The 23,214-nt window shown below is 38.8% G+C and overlaps 1 protein-coding gene across 1 annotated transcript in view; it reads right to left on the reverse strand.

Annotated features, from left to right (window-relative positions):
• Nucleotides 1-23,214, reverse strand: part of ARSB (arylsulfatase B) — a 181,787-nt gene that overhangs the window by 146,405 nt on the left and 12,168 nt on the right. The window contains exons 2-3 of the mRNA XM_061189387.1: nt 16,193-16,379; nt 5,857-6,047 (exon numbers count right to left, since the gene is read on the reverse strand). Of these exons, the coding sequence (XP_061045370.1) occupies nt 5,857-6,047; nt 16,193-16,379 (378 nt within the window). The remainder of the gene's footprint in view (nt 1-5,856; nt 6,048-16,192; nt 16,380-23,214) is intronic.

Raw genomic sequence — 23,214 nt, forward strand, 5'->3', positions numbered from 1 at the left:
TTCTGCTTTAGCTGAAAAATAAGTTACCACCTTTTAGGAGAGGTTTAAGGATTGTTTATATTTTTATAAGAAAACAAGTGAACACCATGCCTTGTTAGTCTTTGATCTAGGACCAAACATAAGGCCAATTTAATTCCTGGAAACTAAGGAGTATGATACATTGATTCTATTTTACCTCTTACCCAATTTACAGAATTTAACGTTAGTGATATTCTGAGTCAGCCTCTTCCTCTTAGTGAGTCTTTCTGAAGGCTCTCTTCACTGTGCTCCTATAGAATTCTTTAATGAATTGAAAACCCTCAAAGAGACAACAACTGGCTCAACCCAAGAGTAAAAACATAATTCTGTTGAAGTATTTGAGGCATTTAAATCTCATAAAGGAATGGGGAAAAGTTAGAATGCAGATTGGGAGGTGGGCTCATATTTCATTCATTACTGTTGATAAATTGTTTTAAATTACATATTACACATCACTGTGATACAGTAATGGGTATACATATATAGAACTCAAATAGACACCCAAGACAGTATTTTTAGTTCAGATCTTTGGAACTTAGAAACACCTTTTCCCAAAAATCAAAATGTCCAAAATGGCTGTTCAATATCAAAGACATCACTTTAAAACCTATTTTACTAAGGAGGCAGGTGATGGAATAAAAACCATGATGATGTAGACCCTAGGCTTCATTCGTACATTGTTTCCATGGGAACACATTCCAAATTCCAACTCCAAAATGCAACACTAACCACTTTGACACAGCTTTAGCTCTGCCTCTGCTGCTCCTTGACACACGCGCGTTCTCCTCCAGCCACACAAGTCACACTGAAAAGTCCGTGTTCCTCCAGACCATGGTGAAGGGAATCCCAGCAGATGCCCCGCCCAGGTGGGGAGGAAGAACCCTGGGCTAAGATGTTCGGAGGGGAAAGGATGTGCAGGGGCATCCAGGACCTGCCAGCGCAGTGAGGTTCTGCAGTGGGAAATGCCATCTGGATCTTCAGCACCAGACCAAGCCCATGCCCCAGCCACTAGCCAAGGTCTGGATGGGGACGGATTAAAAATTGGAAAGCTGCAACGATTTGCAACCCACATAAAGTTTTAAAAATCAGGAAATGTCACATGAAAACCTGTTTTGTTTAGTTTTTTTATTTTCTTGAAAAATCAGAACTTCTGACAACTCCAGGTCCACACTCCATCTGACAACAAATGGCTGGAGTATGAGAAACAGAGACCCCCGGCCTCCCCCAAGGGCTCTCTGATTTTCTAGTCTGCCCACTGTCCTACCTGAATGACTTCATTTATTTAGGGTAGCAGCCTGGCCCTTGTAAACACTAGACTTTGTGACCCTGGTCTGGATTCTCTACAGTGGACAGGGGTGGAGAGATGAGAAGGGGAGCTCACTGTTTCAGGAGAAAGTGCTCACCCAGGTCATTATGGGCAACTCGGCAGCTCCCGTGGTTAAGGAGGGAAAGGGGAAGGAGGGCAGGTCGTTTCCAGCTAACAAGTGATCCCTGGAGGCCATAGCTGGGGAGGGTGGTGGAGGAGAGATCTCATAACCACTCTGGGGAAAAAATAATGTTTCTGGGACCATCATTAAAGCGTCTTATAAATATTCAGTGTGGAAATCATTCTATACACTTTGTTAAATATAGCAAGAAATTACCTGAAAACCTTTCCTGTAATTATTCTTTAGTGGTTGAAGACATGACCGTCGCTCTTGAGGGATTAAAATGATAATACTACAACAATTCCCCCATTTTTCCAGTGGTCAGGCTCCTGTTATTTCAAACAGAAGGGGCATAACTGAGAAGAGAAAATGAAAACAACCCCTGGGAGATGCAGTCTTCCCTGGCCTATGACTGTTACAGGCCCCGCAAAGGCCTCGCGCTACTTGCCAACTAAACTTACAGGTAAAGGTGATCCTTGAACAAAACAAGTTGTCTTTTTCCCATTTCGTCAGCAGTGATCTAGGACCATTTAGTGTATGGGCAAACATCCTTGCACACATCGGTATGGCTCTGGGTCACCAGGAGTCAGAATGATAAACAGTGTAGCCCATTTAATGAGGTGAGGACCAATGTACCACATTTTAGAGTATTTCCATCCAATATTGTAAAAATAAAGTTTCAGCTCTCACAAGGTGAGCTTTATTCATGGAACAACTCATTTGCCAGCAGGGCTAGATGTGAAACATTTCTATACTACTTTTAAATTGAAAAAAAAAAAAAAATTAACAGAGTACTCTTCGTAGTACCACATGGTAGCCCAGTGGAAAGAACAATTAACTCGGGCCCTCAGGTTCTCCACCACAGTCAGGAACCCGCCTGCAGCCTCTTGTCCTAAGACCCTCCCTGTAAACAGCTGTAGCCAATTTCCCCACACCTGCCAACCTCAGCTCGCTGTTAGCCCAAAGCGAGCAGCCGCCATCCTGGGGATGGGCTCATTATTATTACGCTGTCTACTGACTTGCGTCCCAACCTAATGGAGCCTTGGCCTTTGGAGACTTTCAGGCCCATTCTGACCTTACTGACATCCTGATTCAAAACACCAAAGTCCTGGACCCGAGTTTGATCTCCGTAGATCTCCGGGTTTGTGCAGGACCTTGATCTCTCCCTTGGTCTTTCTTGGGTCCAGATCTCTGCTCTCACCAACCCAGTTACAGCTGCCGCCTTTACACCAACCCTAGCTGTACGTCTTTCTTTAGGTCTGTAAATTGGAATCCTAAATGTGAATCATGACCAAATGTTTAGGTATTAAGTAAAAGTATGACATTATAACCTAAAGTTATTAGCATATTAAGATGGTGCTGAGGGTTCACTTCCCTTTCTCATTATGCTAATTCCAGCGAGGAAGAAAGCCTCATTTTCATTTCTTTAGTACATTTCCCTAATTTAAAGTATAACTTTTTAAAAAGCATATGATATGTTTTTAAAGTGTTATTCTCTTTGACTTCCAAATTAAGACATTTCTTTCCAAATTGTGACAGGAAAAAGTAAGTGTCTACCACTAGAAATTCACGTTTGTTTTAAGAAGCTGCTAGTAGATGAGGTATGGGAGAAAACATTTATTTTTATTCTGCAAAGTTTTGAGGGGGGCTATTTTTAACCAAACGATATTTTGTGAATGTGTTACTTTCACATTGTAGTATTAGTACTAAGGGAATTATCCTGTAGAAAAAAGAGAAAAGACATTCCTTCTTAACACTGTGCAATGGTTATTAGCAATATCTCCCTGATTCCAGCACCAACTGTGTTTCTGTTACAAAATAGCTCCATATGCTTTTTTTTCCCCAAGTGCTCTTTAAAACAGAAACATTTTTAAGTCAGCTTGTGGATACTTTGTGTGTATTTCTTTAATGATTTCCATCTTAGAGCAAGTTGCCTATGTTACAGTCTGTAGATAGCACAGAGAAGTTAGCACAGAATTAGATTCAATGTTGGAATAAAATGATGAAAGTCCTGTAATTGGTGTGCTGCATCCTTTCATTGAGAATTGAAACTATAAACATTGGCATTTGCTGTCTTAAACCTTCTGGGGCTATTACTCAGCTACTGATTATTTCATTCATTTATGTCTATGCTTCAAACTTGACTTTGGGGATGCTGAAAAGGCTGGCTACTGCTTCGGAACATTTCAGTCACTGTAGGAAAATGACCACCTCTCACCCAGCAATTTCCATATTACCTATAAGCAGCACCATACTAATCACACAGGTTTGGGTGGCTTGTGAGCTCTTAGGGCCTACAGTTTTCCTCAGTTCCTGAGCCTTCCCACCTACACGAGTTAAGACAGCCCACCCACCAGGAATGATTTCACCCCAGGTGCTTCCTCTTATTTGATTAATGTTATGGGCACTGGGAGAGAATACTCTATTGTTCCTTAATGGAAACTAATTTTTATTGTAGGCATCTTATACTTGTTGCATGATTAAATAGTGGTATATTGTGAACTTGTAAAGGGCAGCTGGCTTCTGCTTGCTTCTCTGTGCTTGAGAGGAATCGATAGTGACTGCACATCCGAATCACTGGTTGGAGGTAGGGGCAGAGGGATAATTAAATACCAGTGATAGGGTCCCACCCCGGACCAATAAATCACAATATTTGGAAGTGGTATTTCTTCCAAGCTTTCCAGATGATCCCAATATACTGTCATTGTATTGTATACTGGAACCATCAAGCTAAATCATACACTGGGGCTCACAGTCTCTGGTCTGGGATATAAACTGTGAACTAGGGAGGCTTGTTAAGTGCACTGAGCTCTGGAGTTAAACAGTGCAGTTTCTGATTCTGTGACCTTGAACAAGTTACCTCATTTCTCTAAGCCAGTTTGCTTACCTGTAAAACGATGCCCACCTCAAACTTCAAAGGACAGGACAAGGACCACAGTCCCCTCAAGATCTTATCTTGTTCTTTGGGTTTTTAACCTTATCTATAACATGCCAAGCATACAGAAGAAAACTGAGAACTTAAGCCAATTACCTAGCAGTTATCTGTCCAACTACCTGAATATTGGTTTAGATCCAGATTTAAAATCTGCATATGTCTACATATTTGAGAGAATATTCCAATTTCTTCCATGTACCACAGCAAGCATGGCCACTCCAACAGGTCAGCATGAAAGAGTAAACAAAAGCCAAAAGTGGGGCAAAGCTGAGGACAGACACCAGGAAAGACACTCAATGCTATGTTAGGGTAGGCAGGAAAAAACTATGTCAAAAAGGGAGTCAGGAGCCAGGTACCAAGTCTGAACAGGTATCTAAACAGGAATCCAAATGGTGATCTGCACTGAGGACCTTCAGTAACTGCCAAAGAGGCAAAGCGCAGGAAACTGGAAAAACTGGATAACACTGCACATTCTGTAATTTGCTGTGTTAGAGTCCTATTGAAGGTCTAATTTCGAGGGCATGTTAATACAGTTCTTAATGAAGCCATATTTTGAGCCCAGTATCTGACAACACAAATATCTGACCCAGTTTTAAAGGCGTTTATAAGCTAAATCCAGAGAATTCAGCTTAAACTTGGGTTCAGGAGGTTAACTCCAGATTAACAATGACAACAACAAATGTCAAGGCTATTCAGACTCTTTTCTACCTTTATCTGTAAATAAGTCAAAAGATTTCAGCACATGACATATACAAATAGCTTCAGTGTGGTCGATGGGATAAACAGGCTCAGCAGTGTACCGTGTTTACAGATTAGAAGACTCAATATTGTTAAGATGTCATTGTCCCCAAGTTGGTCCGCAGATTCAATGAAATCCAAATCCAAGCAGGTACTTTTTTTTTTTTTTGGTAGAAATTGGCCAGCTGCTTCTAAATAAACATGGGAAGGCAGAATATTTAGAATAGCCAAAATAACCTTGGAGGAGGAGGGCTGGGAAAGTTAGAGAACTTGCCCTGAACCTTAAGTTTGTGGATACCTAACAGAAAGTTTGCCATAATAATGCTTCATCTTGTACATAAGCCTAACATTTTTTGAAAAAGTCAATTTACTAATTACCACACCTGCACACAGGATACTAAAATAATAAAACTCTATTTGTACAGAAACACTATATGCACAGCTTTCCTCAAAGTGTGATCTGGGGACCACGTGCAGCAGAATCACCCTTGAGTTTCCTTAAAATATTGACATATGGATTTTTCCCAGACCTAATGAATCAGACTTTTAGAGGTGGGCTCCAGGAATTTCTATTTTTAACAAGCTTCCCAGCTGATACTGAGGTACTCTAGAATTTGAAAGCGACTCCCCTAGAATTTATTAGGTTTTTCCCTAAAGGACAGTGGCCTTTTCCTATAGTCACCTGAAAGAGATGCTATCTTCACACAATTTTGATATCAATAAAAAAGCAAGACTCACCTTCTCTGGTGGGTGGTTAGTTATGAGGGTTGTAGCCCTTTCAGTAAAAACATTTGTTGAATACATATTTTTATACCCTGTTGCAACTTCTTCATCATCTCGAAAATCAAGAGCACATCGTGTAACATTCAGAGCATTGATTAACGTACAGCGCTCATGGGAATAGTAATCTTCACTACCTAGAAGATATCCTACAAGGAGAATGGGAGATGAAAGTAGTCAGCATAGCATAAAACATGTTAAACGAAGGTTTCAGCATTTAATTGCCTAATGCAATTGATTATCCATGTCAGGGCTAATCAAATGACAAGGCTAATCAGAGCACCATTTCTTAACATCTCTATATTTGCTAGCATAAGGCATTAAAATGTTATTGTAAAAAAAATTCAAATCTATCCCTTAGCCAAGTCTTTAGAATATAAGCTCTATCACGTAACTCTCAAAGTGGGTGATTCCAAGTAAATATGTTTTTAAAAATCAGAGTTTAAATTCAGTAAAGGTGATGACATTTTAATCTTTTAAAGCTATCGGTTAAAATAGCATATGGTTCAGGTGATTTGTTACAAATTTTTACTCTGAGGTGATCACATAAATGAACGCAGAATTCAAATAACGTTGATATTGACCTTGGTCGACTGGCTTCAAGGTTATTTACAGAAGTAGCTCTTGGAGGCATCATCTTTAGTCAGATGCTGACACCCACTGGTGAAAGACACAAAGATTTCCAAACAGGATCTCTAAACATAACAACCAAAAGAGCAAACTAACATGTGGCATTGAAATTAGATTTTTCTACCTCTGGTAATTTCAATTTTGCCCCCAATTTAAATGGCATCAATGGCCTATCCCACAATTTAGACTTAATCATGGGAGAAATGTTTTCGCAAGTTTAGTTGTTCCTGCAAATGTTCCATATTTTCCTAAAATATTAAAATAAGCTGTGCTGCATGTTATATGATTCTATTTATATGAAATGTTCAGAATAGGCAAATCTGTACAGACAGAAAGTAGGTTAGTGGTTGCCTGGGGCTATGAGGGTCGGGGGAAAATGGGGAGTGACTGCCAATGTGTATGGGGTTTCTTTTTTGGGGTGATGGAAATGTTCTACATTTGGATTGTAGTGACAGTGGTACAACCCTGTGAATTTATTTAAAAATCAATGAATTGTACATTTTAATGGGGTGAATTATATGGTATGTGAATTACACCTCGATAAAGCTATTCAAAAGAAATAACTGTGCTGGCCTCTGAGTTATCTCCTGACAAACACTGCTTATTAACATTAAAATGAAGATAATAAAATTGGCCTCTTTCCCCAGTTCTAAATATTTCTTATAATCACAATTAAAAGCCCTACATACCTTACCTAGTAAATGAATTCATTTTAATTTCCTCCTTTTCCATGATTCAGTAAATTCAAGGTCCTAAATACAATGAATATCTTAGTTTTAAGATAACTCTTTAAATGGTAATCTTTTCTCCTACATGTATAACAGAAAGGGAAAGCCAATGTGTTTGCTAATTAATATGTAATCGAAAAACAAATGTATCCGTGAAAATAATTTCAGTCCTTATATGGGTAATTAAAGGGGTCAGGACACTGGTGTTCTATTTGGGGTTAGTAACTGCTGGTAACACCTTGAAGAATCACTTCAGGTTCTTTATCTGTAAGAATCAACTGTTTTCTATCATTTGGGGAAATACATGCAGAGGATATACTTGATAAAAAGATGCATAAACCATAAATATTAAAAAGTTAGTACAAATAGGATTCCAATAGAACTCTTTATTCACATAATAGAACTATCTATTCACATACTTGGCCAAACTAATACCAAGCAACCATGTGACAGTCACATAGAACTTTCTCATAACAATGATTCACAAATTTGAACTTACATGTTGAGTCTAAAGAAGATGGCAGCCGATGCTTTTTAGGGAAAAATGAGACACTACGTTTTGAACCATTAAATCTCTGACTGCTATATTTAACAGCTTTATTGAGAATAATTCACATATCATACAAATCACTCATTTATGTTGTACAGTTCAATGGTTCTTAGTGTACTCAGAGTTGTGCAACCAGGCCCACAATCATCTGCTTTTTAACAGAACATCTAAGTCATAACAGTGATAACAACTGCATGGTCATCATGCCCTCCTTCTCTGCAAGTCTCCCTTCCATGAATGTGCGGTGGGGTGCCTGTCTGTCTAAATCCAGTTAGGCTTCTTAATCCTCATAAAAGGATATTATTTCCACCTCTGTCCAACTGAATTTTTAAATATATAATTTGGTTTAAATATATAATTTTAAAATATAAAATTTGGTTTTTAATAAAAACAATTAAAATATCCTTCCAGCTGCCAGAGTACAGGTATCAACCCATCGTTAAGCCAAGGCCTGATTGAAAATTGTCAAAGGATATAGAGGCTGTTTTTTCCTCTAGAATTTCCAAGATGACAAAGAGGTCTTATACCCAAGTCCTGTTTTTAACAGCTATTTAAGGGTACTGAGGATATATCCAGATTCATCAAGAAAGAATGCATTATTGATTAAGCAATGTCTGCTAGAGAACCCAGATGGGAGTGGGGCACACGGTGTCACGTCTGGATGTCCTTACATCTCGACTTAAACTGTGGTTCCAACTAGGCACTATAGAGCTGTGAGCTTCAACTGCACTGTGTGGGCCCTATATAATCACTTGAACTGAAAGGTACTTTGGTGCTCTGGTCCTAGCTTGAATAAAAGAGAATGTGTCAAGAAACATCTATAAGGCAACCACCATTTTATTACTAAAATGATGTTTTTGAGGATGCTGTCACCTTACCTTCTCCCAAAGGAGAAATTTCTCTCAGGTCTAAGAGCCAGAAAATGCTTTACTCTTCCTGAACATCTGGTTTCCATTTAACTTATAAATAATGTGACTCTTATAGACTGCTTTTTTTTTTTTTTTTGCTTTGAACATAAGAAGTCCCAAATCTCAGAGTTGAATGTGAGGTCTGCTACAGCCAGGCAGGTTTTGTTTTTTTTTTAATAACTCGGTGCCAAGCAACTATTCCATCTTTTTCTATTCATCCTGATTTTTAAAAAATAGATCTTTATTGGAGTATAATTACTTCAAAATACTGTGTTAGTTTCTGTTGCACAACAAAGCGAATCAGCCATATGCATACACATGTCCCTATATCCCCTCCCTCTTGAGCTTCCCTCCCATCCTCCCTATCCCACCCCTAGGTAACCGCAAAGCACCGAGCTGATCTCCCTGTGCTATGTGGCTGCTTCCCACCAGCTATCTATTTTACATCCAGTAGTGTACGTATGTCGACGCTACCCTCACTTCACCCCAGCTTCGCCCTCCCACCCCATGTCCTCAAGTCCATTTTCTATGTCTATCTCTTTATTCCTGCCCTGCAACTAGGTTCATCAGTACCACTTTTTTTTCAGATTCCATATATATGTGTTAGCATACAGTATTTGTTTTTCTCTTTCTGACTTACTTCACTCTGTATGACAGACTCTAGGTCCATCCACCTCACTACAAATAATTCAATTTCGTTTCTTTTTATGGCTGAGTAATATTCCATTGTATATATGTGCCATATCTTCTTTATTCATTCATCTGTCGATGGACATTTAGGTTGGTTCCATGTCCTGGCTACTGTAAATAGTGCTGCAATGAACATTGTGGTACATGTCTCTTTTTGAATTACGGTTTTCGCAGGGTATATGCCCAGTAGTGGGACATGGTAATTCTATTTTTAGTTTTTTAAGGAGCCTCCATACTGTTTTTCATAGTGGTTGTATCAATTTACATTCCCACCAACAGTGCAGGAGGGTTCCCTTTTCACCACACCCTTTCTAGCATTTATTGTTTCTAGATTTTTTGATAATGGCCATTCTGACCGGCATGAGATGATACCTCATTGTAGTTTTGATTTGCATTTCTCTAATAATTAGTGATGTTGAGCATCTTTTCATGTGCCTCTTGGCCAACTGTATGTCTTCCTTGGTGAAATGTCTATTTAGGTCATCCACCCATTTTTTAACTGGATTGTTTGTTTTTTTGATATTGAGCTCCATGAGCTGTTTGTATATTTTGGAGATTAATCCTTTGTCTGTTGTTTCATTTGCAAATATTTTCTCCCATTCTAAGGGTTGTATTTTTGTCTTATTTATGGTTTCCTTCACTGTGCAAAAGGTTTTAAGTTTAATTAAGTCCCATTTGTTTATTTTTGTTTTTATTTCTGTTACTCTAGGAGGTGGGTCAAAAAGATCTTGCTGTGGTTTATGTCAAAGAGTGTTTTTCCTATGTTTTCCTCTAAGTCTGGTCTTACATTCAAGTCTTTAATCCACTTGGAGTTTATTTTTGTGTATGGTGTTAGGGAGTGTTCTAATAGCTGTCCAGTTTTCCCAGCACCACTTACTGAAGAGGCTGTCTTTTCTCCATTGTATGTTCTTGCCTCCTTTGTCATAAATTAGGTGTCCACATGTCCGTGGGTTTATCTCTGGGCATTCTATCTTGTACCATTGATCTATATTTCTGTTTTTGTGCCAGTACCATACTGTCCTGATTACTGTAGCTTTGTGGTATAATTTGAAGTCGGGGAGCCTGATTCCTCCAACTCCATTTTGCTTTCTCAAGATTGCTTTGGCTTTTCGGGGTCTTTTGTGTTTCCATATGAACTGTAAAATTTTTTGTTCTAATTCTGTGAAGAATGCCATTGGCAGTTTGATAGGGGTTGCAGTTAATCTGTAGATTGCTTTGGGTGGTATAGGCATTTTTACAATATTGATTCTTCCAATCCAAGAACATGGTACAGTTCTCCATCTGTTTATGTCATCTTTGATTTCTTTCATCAGTGTTTTATAGTTTTCTGAGTACAAGTCTTTTGCCTCCTTAAGTAGGTTTATTCCTAGGTATTTTATTCTTTTTGTTGCATGGTAAATGGGAGTGTTTCCTTAATTTCTCTTTCAGATTTTTCATTGTTGGTGTATAGGAATGCCAGAGATTTCTGTGCATTAATTTTGTATCCTGCAACCGTACCAAATTCATTGATTAGTTCTAGTAGTTTTCTGGTGGTACCTTTAGGATTTTCTATGTATAGTATCATGTCATCTGCAAACAGTGACAGTTTTACTTCCTCTTTTCCAATTTGTATTCCTTTTATTTCTTTTTCTTCTCTGATTGCTGTGGCTAGGACTTCCAAAACTATGTTGAATAACAGTGGTGAGAGTGGACATCCTTGTCTTGTTCCTGATCTTAGTGGAAATGCTTTCACCACTGAGTATGATGCTTGCTGTGGGTTTGTCATATATGACCTTTATTATGTTGAGGTAGGTTCCCTCTATGCCCATTTTCCGGAGAGTTTTTTTTTATCATAAATGGGTGTTGAACTTTGTCAAAAGCTTTTTCTGCATCTATTGAGATGATCATATGGTTTTTATTCCTAAATTTGTTAATGTGGTGTATCACATTGATTAATTTGCGCATATTGAAGAATCCTTGCATCCCAGGGATAAATCCCACTTGATCATGGTGTATGATCCTTCTAACGTGCTGTTGGATTATGTTTGCTACTATTTGTTCAGGATTTTTGCATCTATGTTCATCAGTGATATTGGTCTATAATTTTCTTTTTTTGTAGTATCTTTGTCTGGTTTCGGTATCAGGGTGATAGTGGCCTCATAGAATGAGTTTGGGAGTATTCCTTCCTCTGCAATTTTTTGGAAGAGTTTGAGAGGGATGGGTGTTAGCTCTTCTCTAAATGTTTGATAGAATTCACCTGTGAAGCCATCTGGTCCTGGACTTTTGTTTACTTGTGATAGGACTGTTTATATTTTCTAATTCTTCCTGGTTCAGGCTTGAAAAATTGTACCTTTCCAAGAATTTGTCCATTTCTTCGTGGTTGTCCATTTTTTTGGCATATAGTTGTTTGTAGTAGTCTCTTATAATCCTTTGCATTTCTGCAGTGTCAGTTGTCATTTCTCCTTTTTCATTTCTAAGTTTATTGATTTGCAACCTCTCCCTTTTTTTCTTGAGGAGCCTGGCTAAGGGTTTACCAATTTTATCTTCTCAGAGAACCAGCTTTTAGTTTTATTGATCTTTGTTATTGCTTTCTTTGTTTCTACTTCATTTATTTCTGCTCTGATCTTTATGATTTCTTTCCTTCTGCTAACTTTGGGGTTTTCTTTGTTCTTCTTTCTTTAGTTGTTTTAAGTGTAGGGTTAGATTGTTTGAGATTTTTGTTTTTTCTTGAGATAAGATTGTATTGCTATAAACTTCCCTCTTGGAACTGTTTTTGCTGCGTCCCATAGGTTTGGGTCGCCATGTTTTCATTGTCATTTGTTTCTATGTATTTTTTGATTTCTTCTTTGATTTCTTCAGTGATCTCTTGATTATTTAGTAGCGTACTGTTTAGCCTCCATGTATTTGTGTTTTTTACAGTTTTTTTCCTGTAATTGATTTCCAGTCTCACAGCGTTGTGGTCAGAAAAGATGCTTGATACGATTTCAATTTTCTTAAATTTTCCAAGGCTTGATTTGTGACCCAAGATGTGATCTACCCTGGAGAATGTTCCATGTGCTCTTGAGAAGAAAGTGTATTCTGCCACTTTTGGGTGGAATGTTCTATAAATATCAATTAGATCTGATCTATTGTGTCATTTAAAGCTTGTGTTTCCTTATTAATTTTCTTTTTGGATGATCTGTCCATTGGTGTAAATGGGATGTTAAAGTCCCCTATTATTGTTGTGTTACTGTCGATTTCTCCTTTCATGATTGTTAGCATTTGCCTTATATATTGAGGTGCTCCTATGTTGGGTGCATAAACATTTATAATTGTTATATCTTCTTCTTGGATTGCTCCTTTGATCCTTATGTAGTGTCCCTCCTTACCTCTTGTACCAGTCTTTATTTTAAAGTCTATTTTATCTGATACGAGTATTGCTAATCCAGCTTTCTTTTGATTTCCATTTGCATGGAATATCTTTTTCCATCGCTTCACTTTCAGTCTGTATGTGTCCCTAGGTCTGAAGTGGGTCTGTTGTAGACAGCATATATGTGGGTCTTGTCTTTGTATCCATTCAGCCAGTATATGTCTTTTGGTTGGGACATTTAATCCATTTACATTCAAGGTTATTATTGATATTTATGTTCCTATTACCATTTTCTTAATTGTTTTGGGTTTGTTTTTTGTGGGTCTTTGTGTTTCCCGCTTAGAGAAGTTTCTTCAGCATCTGTTGTAAAACTGGTTTGCTGGTGCTGAATTCTCTTAGCTTTTGCTTGTCTGAAAAGCTTTTGTCTTCTCCATCAAATCTGAATGAGATCCTTGCTGGGTAGAGTAATCTTGGTTGTAGGTTTTTCTCTTTCACCACTTTAAGTATATCCTTCCACTCCCTTCTGGCCTGCAGAGTTTCCACTGAAAAATCAGCTGATTACCTTATTGGGATTCCTTTGTATGTTATTTTTTGTTTTTCCCTTGCAGCTTTTAATATTTTCTTTGAATTTAATTTTTGTTAATTTGATTAATATGTGCCTTGGTGTGTTTTTCCTAGGGTTTAACCTGTATGGGACTCTCTGTGCTTCCTGGACTTGGGTGACTATTTCCTCTCCCATGTTAGGGAAGTTTTCAACTATAATCTCTTCAAATATTTTCTCAGACCCTTTCTTTTTCTCTTCTTCTGGGACCCCTATGATTAGAATGTTTGTGTGTTTAGTGTTGCCCCAGAGGTCTCTGAAATTGTCTTCAACTCTTTTCATTCTTTTTTCTTTATTCTGCTCCTTGGCAGTTACTTCCACCGTTTTGTCTTCCAGCTCACTTATTTGTTCTTCTGCCTCAATTATTCTGTTACTGATTCCTTCTAGTGTATTTTTCATTTCAGTTATTATGTTGTTCATCTCTGTTTGTTTGTTCTTTAGTTCTTCTAGATCTTTGTTAAACATTTCTTGTATTTTGTCAATCCGTGCCTCCATTCTATTTCCGAGATTCTGGATCATCTTTACTATCATTACTCTGAATTCTTTTTCAGGTAGATTGCCTATTTCCTCTTCATTTATTTGGCCTTATAGGTTTTTACCTTGCTTCTTCATCTGTGACATATATTTTTGCCATCTCATTTTTTTTTTTTTTCAGTAAGTGGGATTTTGTTCCTGTCTTACTGGTTATTTGACCTGATGCTTCCAACACTGGGGTTAGTAGGCTATTGGGTAGAGCTGGGTCTTGCCTGAGATGAGGAACTCTGTGAGACCTCACTCTGATGAATATTCCCCATGGTCTGAGGTTCCCTGTTAGTCCAGTGGTTTGGACTCAGAGCTCCCACCGCAGGAGCTTCGGCCTGACCCTGGGCTTGTGAATCAAGATCCTGCAAGCCACCTGGGGAGGCAAAAAAAAAAAAGAAAAACCAAAAAACAATAACAAAGTAAAAAATAAAAGTAGGCTAGAAAACTAACAGATAGGAAGAATATAAAAATAAAAATATAGATGAATCAACAACTGGAATGTACAACAGTACCAAATAGTAAAAAAAAAGAGGAGGAGGGAAATAAAAGGGGGGGGGGAGGTCTTGGCTGTGGAGGGCAGGGCCTAAGCAAGGGTGAGGTTTGGGTGGTGGGCGGGCTGATGCTCAGGACCCATAGGGCTGGAAAAGGCCCTGGAGGGTGGGCGGGCGGGCGGGGGCGGTGTTAGGCTCAAGGAACAGAAGGGGCCCAGGAGTGCCCCCCAGCCCTAGTCTCAGAGGGCAGGGGACATCACCTGGGAGCCCAGCAGGCTTCCTGGGCTCGAGTGGGCAGGGCAAACACCCTCCTCTCCTCTCCTGCTCCTCCGGTCTGGGAGGGCCCCTCCTGCCTGCCTCTCCTGATCTCCCCAGCCTCCCTCCTATGCCCCCAAGAACCTATGCAGCCTGGAGGGGGCTTTGGAGGGCAGGGGATCGGTCTCGGAGCTCAGCAGGCTCCCTGGGCCCGAGTGAGCAGGGCAATCACCCTCCACTCCTCTCCTGCTTCTCCCAGAGGGCCCCTCCTGCCTGCCTCTCCTAATCTCCCTGGCCTCAGGGACGCCAATCCTCTCTGGTCTCCACTTCTCCTCCCCCTTCAGTCCCCTTACATCCTACTGGTTCACTTTGGGGTTCCTCCTGTCTCCTTGGGTGTCAGAGTCCCCCACCAGTGGCCAGCAGGCGCCCTAGTTGTGGGGAGACACTAACTCCACTTCTTCCCATACCGCCATCTTGACTCCATCTCCTCTCACCCTGATTTTTTAATTCTATTTATTTTTTAAAAATTTATCTTCATTGTGTGTTCCTTTTTGGATATGGCAGTTTGTAAATAAATGAAGAGACAAATGGGAGGTAGGTAGGGAGATAAACAGCTAGACAGATAAAATAGAATAGCTAGACGGAAAGCAAAATATGAGGGAAGTTGGGGGTGGGAGGTGGGATGAACTGGGAGATTGGGATTGATGTATATACACTAATATGTATAAAATAGATATCTAATAAGAACCTGCTGTATAGCACAGGGAACTCTACTTCACTTCGCTGTACAGTAGAAACTAACACAACATTGTAAAACAGCTACACCCCAATTAAAAAAACAAAGCAAAATATGAAAAGAACTTGACAGAAAGCTATGTAGCCCCTGGCAAGATAAATAGATAAATAGATTGTTAAGAAATGGTTTGTAACAGGTTTAAAGAGAGCATATTTTTTTAAAAAAAACTGTAGGCTTTACATTTATTTTTATAGGGCTATCAAATCCATAAAATACTTATTATTTGGTATCTTTCCTATTACCATTTGTTATTTACCCTCCCATTTTCTTTATTTGATCTATCTTCCCCAATCTAGTAATTTCAAAAACAGATCTCACAGAAGGAAAGAAGGATGCCAATTGGAAAAGAGTCTTCTCTACTATCTCCAGGAAATACAAAACAAAATAAAACCTTTGAACAAAATTCACGAGGAGAAAAAAATATCCTGAACCTTTGTGAAGGAAATATTCGTGTATTGGGTTTTGCCTGGAATTTTTTTAAAAAATCAGTATGTATCCCCTTTTGGTAATAAGGTTCTCTAAGAATAGAGTGGCCTCTGACTTGGAGGTAGCAGACTCTTCAAAGGCCCCTACGTGGCATGTTGAACCCTGGCAAAGATAACTGCCTGTCCCATCACGAGCTGAGTGCACAGCCATGTTTATGGTGGTGGTATTAGACAGTGGCCCCACAGCAGTGCTGACTGATTCACTCTGTGTTAAAGTTTCCAGTTATTTCATTTGATTACACTTGGCTGTGTTTTATGAGAGGGCTGCAGTTGGCCTGAGTTGTTAAAGAAACATGTGCATTTCCATTACCAAAGTAGGTATCAAATCCTCGGCGGGTTGGAAGACATTCTTTCCGGTACATTCCCAGGTGCCATTTTCCGACCATGTGGGTAGCGTAGCCTGCTTCCTTTAGAAGCTGGGGCAGGAGTTTTTCATCCAGAGGAATGCAGCTGGGCTGACAGGGCCAGATTATTTGGTGCTGTAGACCTGTGTGGATCTTAAAACAGATAAACATAAAATTATGGATTAATGATGTTGAAACATTCTGAACAAGCAGATAAAGTGGTTGCCTAATTTATTGGACATATGTGTAAACATGAATGCTTAATTCTATTTCTGTACCAGTTTAAGGCATTTCTAAAAGGCGTTTTTCTCACTTATTCAAATAAGGTAATAGACATAAATAAGAATTTGAAAGAAATGAATAAAAGCAGTCTAACAAACATTAGATAGTTTCAACAAATATTTATCCAGGAACTATGTTAGAAACTGTTAAGTTTTCACTTCCTACCTCAAAAAAGTAGCCATAATATGAAGTGTGGATCTATCAAGGAAAAAGTGTTCCAATTTCTATGCACATGAGATGTTGGTGTTTGATTAGATGAAGCTTCTATAATCTTTCAAGACTTGATTTTTTAAAAGGGTATAATGAAGATAATGATTTGCACTTCTTATTCTACCTTACATAAAGCATAATTTCAAAAGACAGTGACCAACTTTTCCTTAAAAAAAAAAAAGTGGCCATCTGATCCATAGGTTAGGAGTGGCTCCCACAAGTATCACCAGGGTGCAAGCACCACACAACTAATTTTAAGAAATTATCACGTGTTGAGTCTTGATGTAATATTAAAATAGAATACCCACAATTATATGAAAAGGCTATTAAAATAATCCTCTCTTCTCCAACTACATATCTGTGTGAGGCTGGATGTTCTTCAATGACTTTTACCAAAACAATATACAGTTGACCTTTCAACAACTGGGGGTTAGGGGCATTAACCCCTGTGTAGTTGAAAATGTAAGTATAACATTACAGTTGGCTGCATCCAGGGATTCAACCACAGATCATGCAACATCATAGTACGTATTTAGTGAACAAAATCCACGTACAAGTGGACCCTCACAGTTCAAATCCATGTTGTTCAAGGGTCAACTGTATCGCACAGGCTGAATGCAGAAGCAGATGTAACAATCTAGCTATCTTCTATTAATAGGAAACACGTACAAAAATATAAAACAGGGAGATTGGTTCAAGATGGCAGAGTAGAAGGACGTGCACTCACTCCCTGTTGTGAGAGCACCAGAATCACGACTAACTGATGAACAGTCATCGACAGGAAGACACTGGAACTCAGCAAAAGAGATATCCCACTTCCAAAGACAGAGGAGAAGCTGCAATGAGATGTTAGGAGGAATGCAATCACAATAAAATCAAATCTTTAACCACTGGATGGGTGACTCACAAACTGGAGAACAATTATACCACAGAAGACGACCCACTGGAGTGAAGGTTCTGAGCCCCACGTCAGGCTTCCTAACCTGGGAGTCCAGCAATGGGAGGAGGAATTCCCAGAAAACCAGAATTTGAAGGCTAGTGGGATTTCATTGCAAGACTTCAACAGGACTGGGGGAAACAGAGACTCCACTCTTAGAAGGTACACACAAAGTAGTGTGTGTATCAGGTCCCAGAGGGAAGGAGCAGTGACCCCCATAGGAGACTGAACCAGACCTACCTGCTAGTGTTGGAGGGTCTCCTGCACAGGTGGGGGGTGGCTGTGGCTCACCGCAGGGACAAAGACAGTGGCAGCAGAAGTTCTGGGAAGTACTCCTTGGCGTGAGCCCTCCCGGAGTCTGCCATTAGCCCCACCAAAGAGCTTGTAGCCTCCAGTGCTGCGCCGCCTCAGGCCAAACAACCAACAGGGAGGGAACTCAGCCTCACCCATCAGCAGACAAGCGGATTAAAGTTTTACTGAGCTCTGCCCACCAGAGCAACAGCCAGCTCTGCCCACCACCAGTCCTTCCCATCAGGAAGCTTACACAAGCCTCTTAGATAGCCTCATCCACCAGAGGGCAGACAGCAGAAGCAAGAAGAACTACAATCCTGCAGCCTGTGGAACAAAAACCACATTCACAGACAGATAGACAAGATGAAAAGGCAGAGTGCTATGTACCAGATGAAAGAACAAGATAAAACCCCAGAAAAACAACTAAATGAAGTGGAGATAGGCAACCTTCCAGAAAAAGAATTCAGAATAATGATAGTGAAGATGATCCAGGACCTCGAAAAAGGAATGGAGGCAAAGATCGAGAAGATGCAAGAAATGTTTAACAAAGACCTAGAAGAATTAAAGAACAAACACCTAGAAGAATTAAAGAACAAACAAACAGAGATGAACAATACAATAACTGAAATGAAAAATACACTAGAAGGAATCAATAGCAGCATAACTGATGCAGAAGAATGGATAAGTGACCTAGAAGACAGAATGGTGGAATTCACTGCCACGGAACAGAATAAAGAAAAAAGAATGAAAAGAAATGAAGACAGCCTAAGAGACCTCTGAGACAACATTAAACGCACCAACATTTGCATTATAGGGGTCCCAGAAGGAGAAGAGAAAGAGAAAGGACCAGAGAAAATATCTGCAGAGATTATAGCCAAAAATTTCCCTAACATGGGAGAGGAAATAGCCACCCAAGTCCAGGAAGCTCAGAGAGTCCCAGGCAGGAAAAACCCAAGGAGAAACATGCTGAGACACATAGTAATCAAATTGGCAAATATTAAAGACAAAGAAAAATTATTGACAGCAACAAGGGAAAAATGACAAATAACGTACAGGGGAACTCCCATAAGGTTAACAGCTGATTTCTCAGCAGAAACTCTACAAGCCAGAAGGGAGTGGCATGGTATATTTAAAATGATGGAAGGGAAGAACCTACAGCCAAGATTACTCTACCCGGCAAGGATCTCATTTAGATTTGATGGAGAAATCAAAAGCTCTACAGACAAGCAAAAGCTAAGAGAATTCAGCACCACAAACCAGCTCTACAACAAATGCTAAAGGAACTTCTCTAAGTGGGAAACACTAGAGAATAAAAGGTCCTACAAAAACAAACCCATAACAGTTAAGAAAATGGTAATAGGAACATACATATTGATAATTACCTTAAACGTGAATGGATTAAATGCTCCAACCAAAAGACACAGGCTTGCTGAATGGATACAAAAACAAGACCCATATATATGCTGTCTACAAGAGACCCACTTCAGACCTAGGGACACATACAGACTGAAAGTGAGGGGATAGAAAAAGATATTCCATGCAAATGGAAATCAAAAGAAAGCTGGAGTAGCGACACTCATATCAGATAAAATAGACTTTAAAATAAAGAATGTTACAAGAGACAAGGAAGGACACTACATAATGATCAAGGGATCAATCCAAAAAGAAGATATAACAATTATAAATATATATGCACCCAACATAGGAGCACCTCAATACATAAGCCAATGGCTAACAGCTATAAAAGAGGAAATCGACAGTAACGCAATAATAGTGGGGGACTTTAACACCTCACTTACACCAATGGGCAGATCATCCAAACAGAAAATTAATAAGGAAACACAAGCTTTATATGACACAATAGATCAGACAGATTTAATTGATATTTATAGGACATTCCATCCAAAAACAGCAGATGACACTTTCTTCTGAAGTACACATGGAACATCCTCCAGGATAGATCACATCTTGGGTCACAAATCAAACCTCAGTAAATTTAAGAAAATTGAAATCATATCAAGCATCTTTTCTGACCACAACGTTATGACATTAGAAATCAATTACAGGGAAAAATATGTAAAAAACATAAACACATGGAGGCTAAACAATACGTTACTAAACAACCAAGAGATCACTGAAGAAATCAAAGAGGAAATCAAAAAATATTTAAAGACAAATTAAAACGAAAACACGATGATCCAAAACCTATGGGACGTGGCAAAAGCAGTTCTAAGAGGGAAGTTTATAGCAATACAATCCTACCTCAAGAAACAAGAAAAATCTCAAACAATCTAACCTTACACCTAAAGGAACTAGAGAAAGAAGAACAAACAAAACCCAAAGTTAGCAGAAGGAAAGAAATCATAAAGATCAGAGCAGAAATAAATGAAATAGAAACAAAGAAAACAATAGCCAAGGTCAATAAAACTAAAAGCTGGTTCTTTGAGAAGATAAACAAAATTGATAAGCCTTTAGCCAGACTCATCAAGAAAAAGAGGGAGAGGACTCAAATCAATAAAATTAGAAGTGAAAAAGGAGAAGTTACAACAGACACTGCAGAAATACAAACCATCCTAATAGACTACTACAAGCAACTCTATGCCAATAAAATGGACAACCTGGAAGAAATGGACAAATTCTTAGAAAGGTATAACCTTCCAAGACTGAACCAGGAAGAAATAGAAAATATGAACAGACCAATCACAAGGAATGAAATTGAAACTGTGATTAAAAATCTTCCAGCAAACAAAAGTCCAGGACCAGATGGCTTCACAGGTGAATTCTATCGAACATTTAGAGAAGAGCTAACACCCATCCTTCTCAAACTCTTCCAAAAAATTGCAGAGGAAGGAACACTCCCAAACTCATTCTATGAGGCTACCATCACCCTGATACCAAAACCAGACAAAGATACTACAAAAAAAGAAAATTACAGATCAGTATCACTGATGAATATAGATGCAAAAATCCTCAACAGAGTACTAGCAAACAGAATCCAATAATGCATTAAAAGGATCATACACCATGATCAAGTGGGATTTATCTCAGGGATGCAAGGATTCTTCAATATACGCAAATCAATCAATGTGATACACCATATTAACAAATTGAAGACTAAAAACCATACGATCATCTCAATAGATGCAGAAAAAGCTTTTGACAAAATTCAACACCTATTTATGATAAAAACTCTCCAGAAAGTGGGCATAGAGGGAACCTACCTCAACACAATAAAGGCCATATATGACAAACCCACAGCAAACATCATTCTCAATTTTGAAAAACTGAAAGCATTTCCTCCAAGATAGGACTAAGACAAGGATGTCCACTCTCGCCACTATTATTTAACATAGTTTTGGAAGTCCTAGCCACAGCAATCAGAGAAGAAAAAGAAAGAAAAGGAATACAAATTGGAAAAGAAGAAGTAAAACTGTCACTGTTTCCAGATGACTTGATACTATACATAGATAATCCTAAAGATGCCACGAGAAAATTACTAGAGCTAATCAATGAATTTGGTAAGTTGCAGGATACACAATTAATGCACAGAAATCTCTTCCATTACTATACACTAACAACAAAAGATCTGAAAGACAAATTAAGGAAACAATCCCATTCACCACTGCAACAAAAAGAATAAAATACCTAGGAATAAACCTACCTAAGGAGGTAAAAGACCTGTACTCAGAAAAGTATAAGACACTGATGAAAGAAATCAAAGATGACACAAACAGGTGAAGAGAAATACCATGTTCTTGGATTGGAAAAATCAATATTGTGAAAATGACTATACTACACAAAGCAATCTACAGATTCACTGCAATCCCTATCAAATTACCAATGGCATTTTTTACAGAACTAGAACAAAAAATCTTAAAATTTGTATGGGGACACAAAAGACCCCAAATAGACAAAGCAATCTTGAGGGAAAAACATGGACCTGGAGGAATCAGACTCCCTGACTTCAGAGTATACTACAAAGCTACAGTAATCAAGAGAATATGGTACTGGCACAAAAACAGAAATATAGATCAATGGAACAGGATAGAAAGCCCAGAGATAAACCTACGCACCTATGGTCAACTAATCTATGACAAAGGAGGCAAGGATATACAATGGAGAAAAGACAGTCTCTTCAATAAGTGGTGCTGGGAAAACTGGACAGCTACATGTAAAAGAATGAAATTAGAACACTCCCTAACACCATACACAAAAATAAACTCAAAGTGGATTAAAGACCTAAATGTAAGACTGGACACTATAAAACTCTTAGAGGAAAACATAGGAAAAACACTCTTTGACATAAATTACAGTAAGATCTTTTTTGACCCACCTCCTAGAGTAATGGAAATAAAAATAAACAAATGGGACCTAATGAAACTTAAGAGCTTTTGCACAGCAAAGGAAACTGTAAACAAGACGAAAAGACAACCCTCAAAATGGGAGAAAATATTTGCAAATGAATCAACGGACAAAGGATTAATCTACAAAATATATAAACAGCTCATGCAGTTCAATTAATAAAAAAACAACCCAATCAAAAAATGGGCAGAAGACCTAAATAGACATTTCTCCAAAGAAGACATACAGATGGCCAAGAAGCACATGAAAAGCTGCTCAACATCACTAATTATTACAGAAATGCACATCAAAACTACAATGAGGTATCACCTCATACTGGTTAGAATGGGCATCATCAGAAAATCCACAAACAACAAATGCTGGGGACGGTGTGGAGAAAAGGGAACCCTCTTGCACTGTTGGTGGGAATGTAAATTGATACAGCCACTATGGAGAACAGTATGGAGGGTCCTTAAAAAACTAAAAATAAAATTACCATATCACCCAGCAATCCCAGTACTGGGCATATACCCAGAGAAAACCATAATTCAAAATGACACATGCACCCCAATATTCATTGCAGCACTATTTACAATTGCCAGGATACGGAAGCAACCTAAATGCCTGTTGACAGATGAATGGATAAAGAAGTTGTGGTACATATACACAATGGAATATTACTCAGCCATAAAAAGGAATGAAATTTGGTCATTTATAGACGTGGATGGACCTAGAGACTGTGAAATAAGAGTGAAGTAAGTCAGAAAGAGAAAAACAAGTATCGTATATTACCGCATATATGTGGAATGTAGAAAAATGGTACAGATGAACCAGTTTGCAATGCAGAAATAGAGACAGAGATGTAGAGAACAAACGTATGGACACCAAGAGGGGAAAGCTGCAGGGGGTTGGGGGTGGTGGTGTGAT

Source organism: Eubalaena glacialis, chromosome 4, assembly GCF_028564815.1.
Source record: "Eubalaena glacialis isolate mEubGla1 chromosome 4, mEubGla1.1.hap2.+ XY, whole genome shotgun sequence".
Classification (NCBI taxonomy): Eukaryota; Metazoa; Chordata; class Mammalia; order Artiodactyla; family Balaenidae; genus Eubalaena; species Eubalaena glacialis.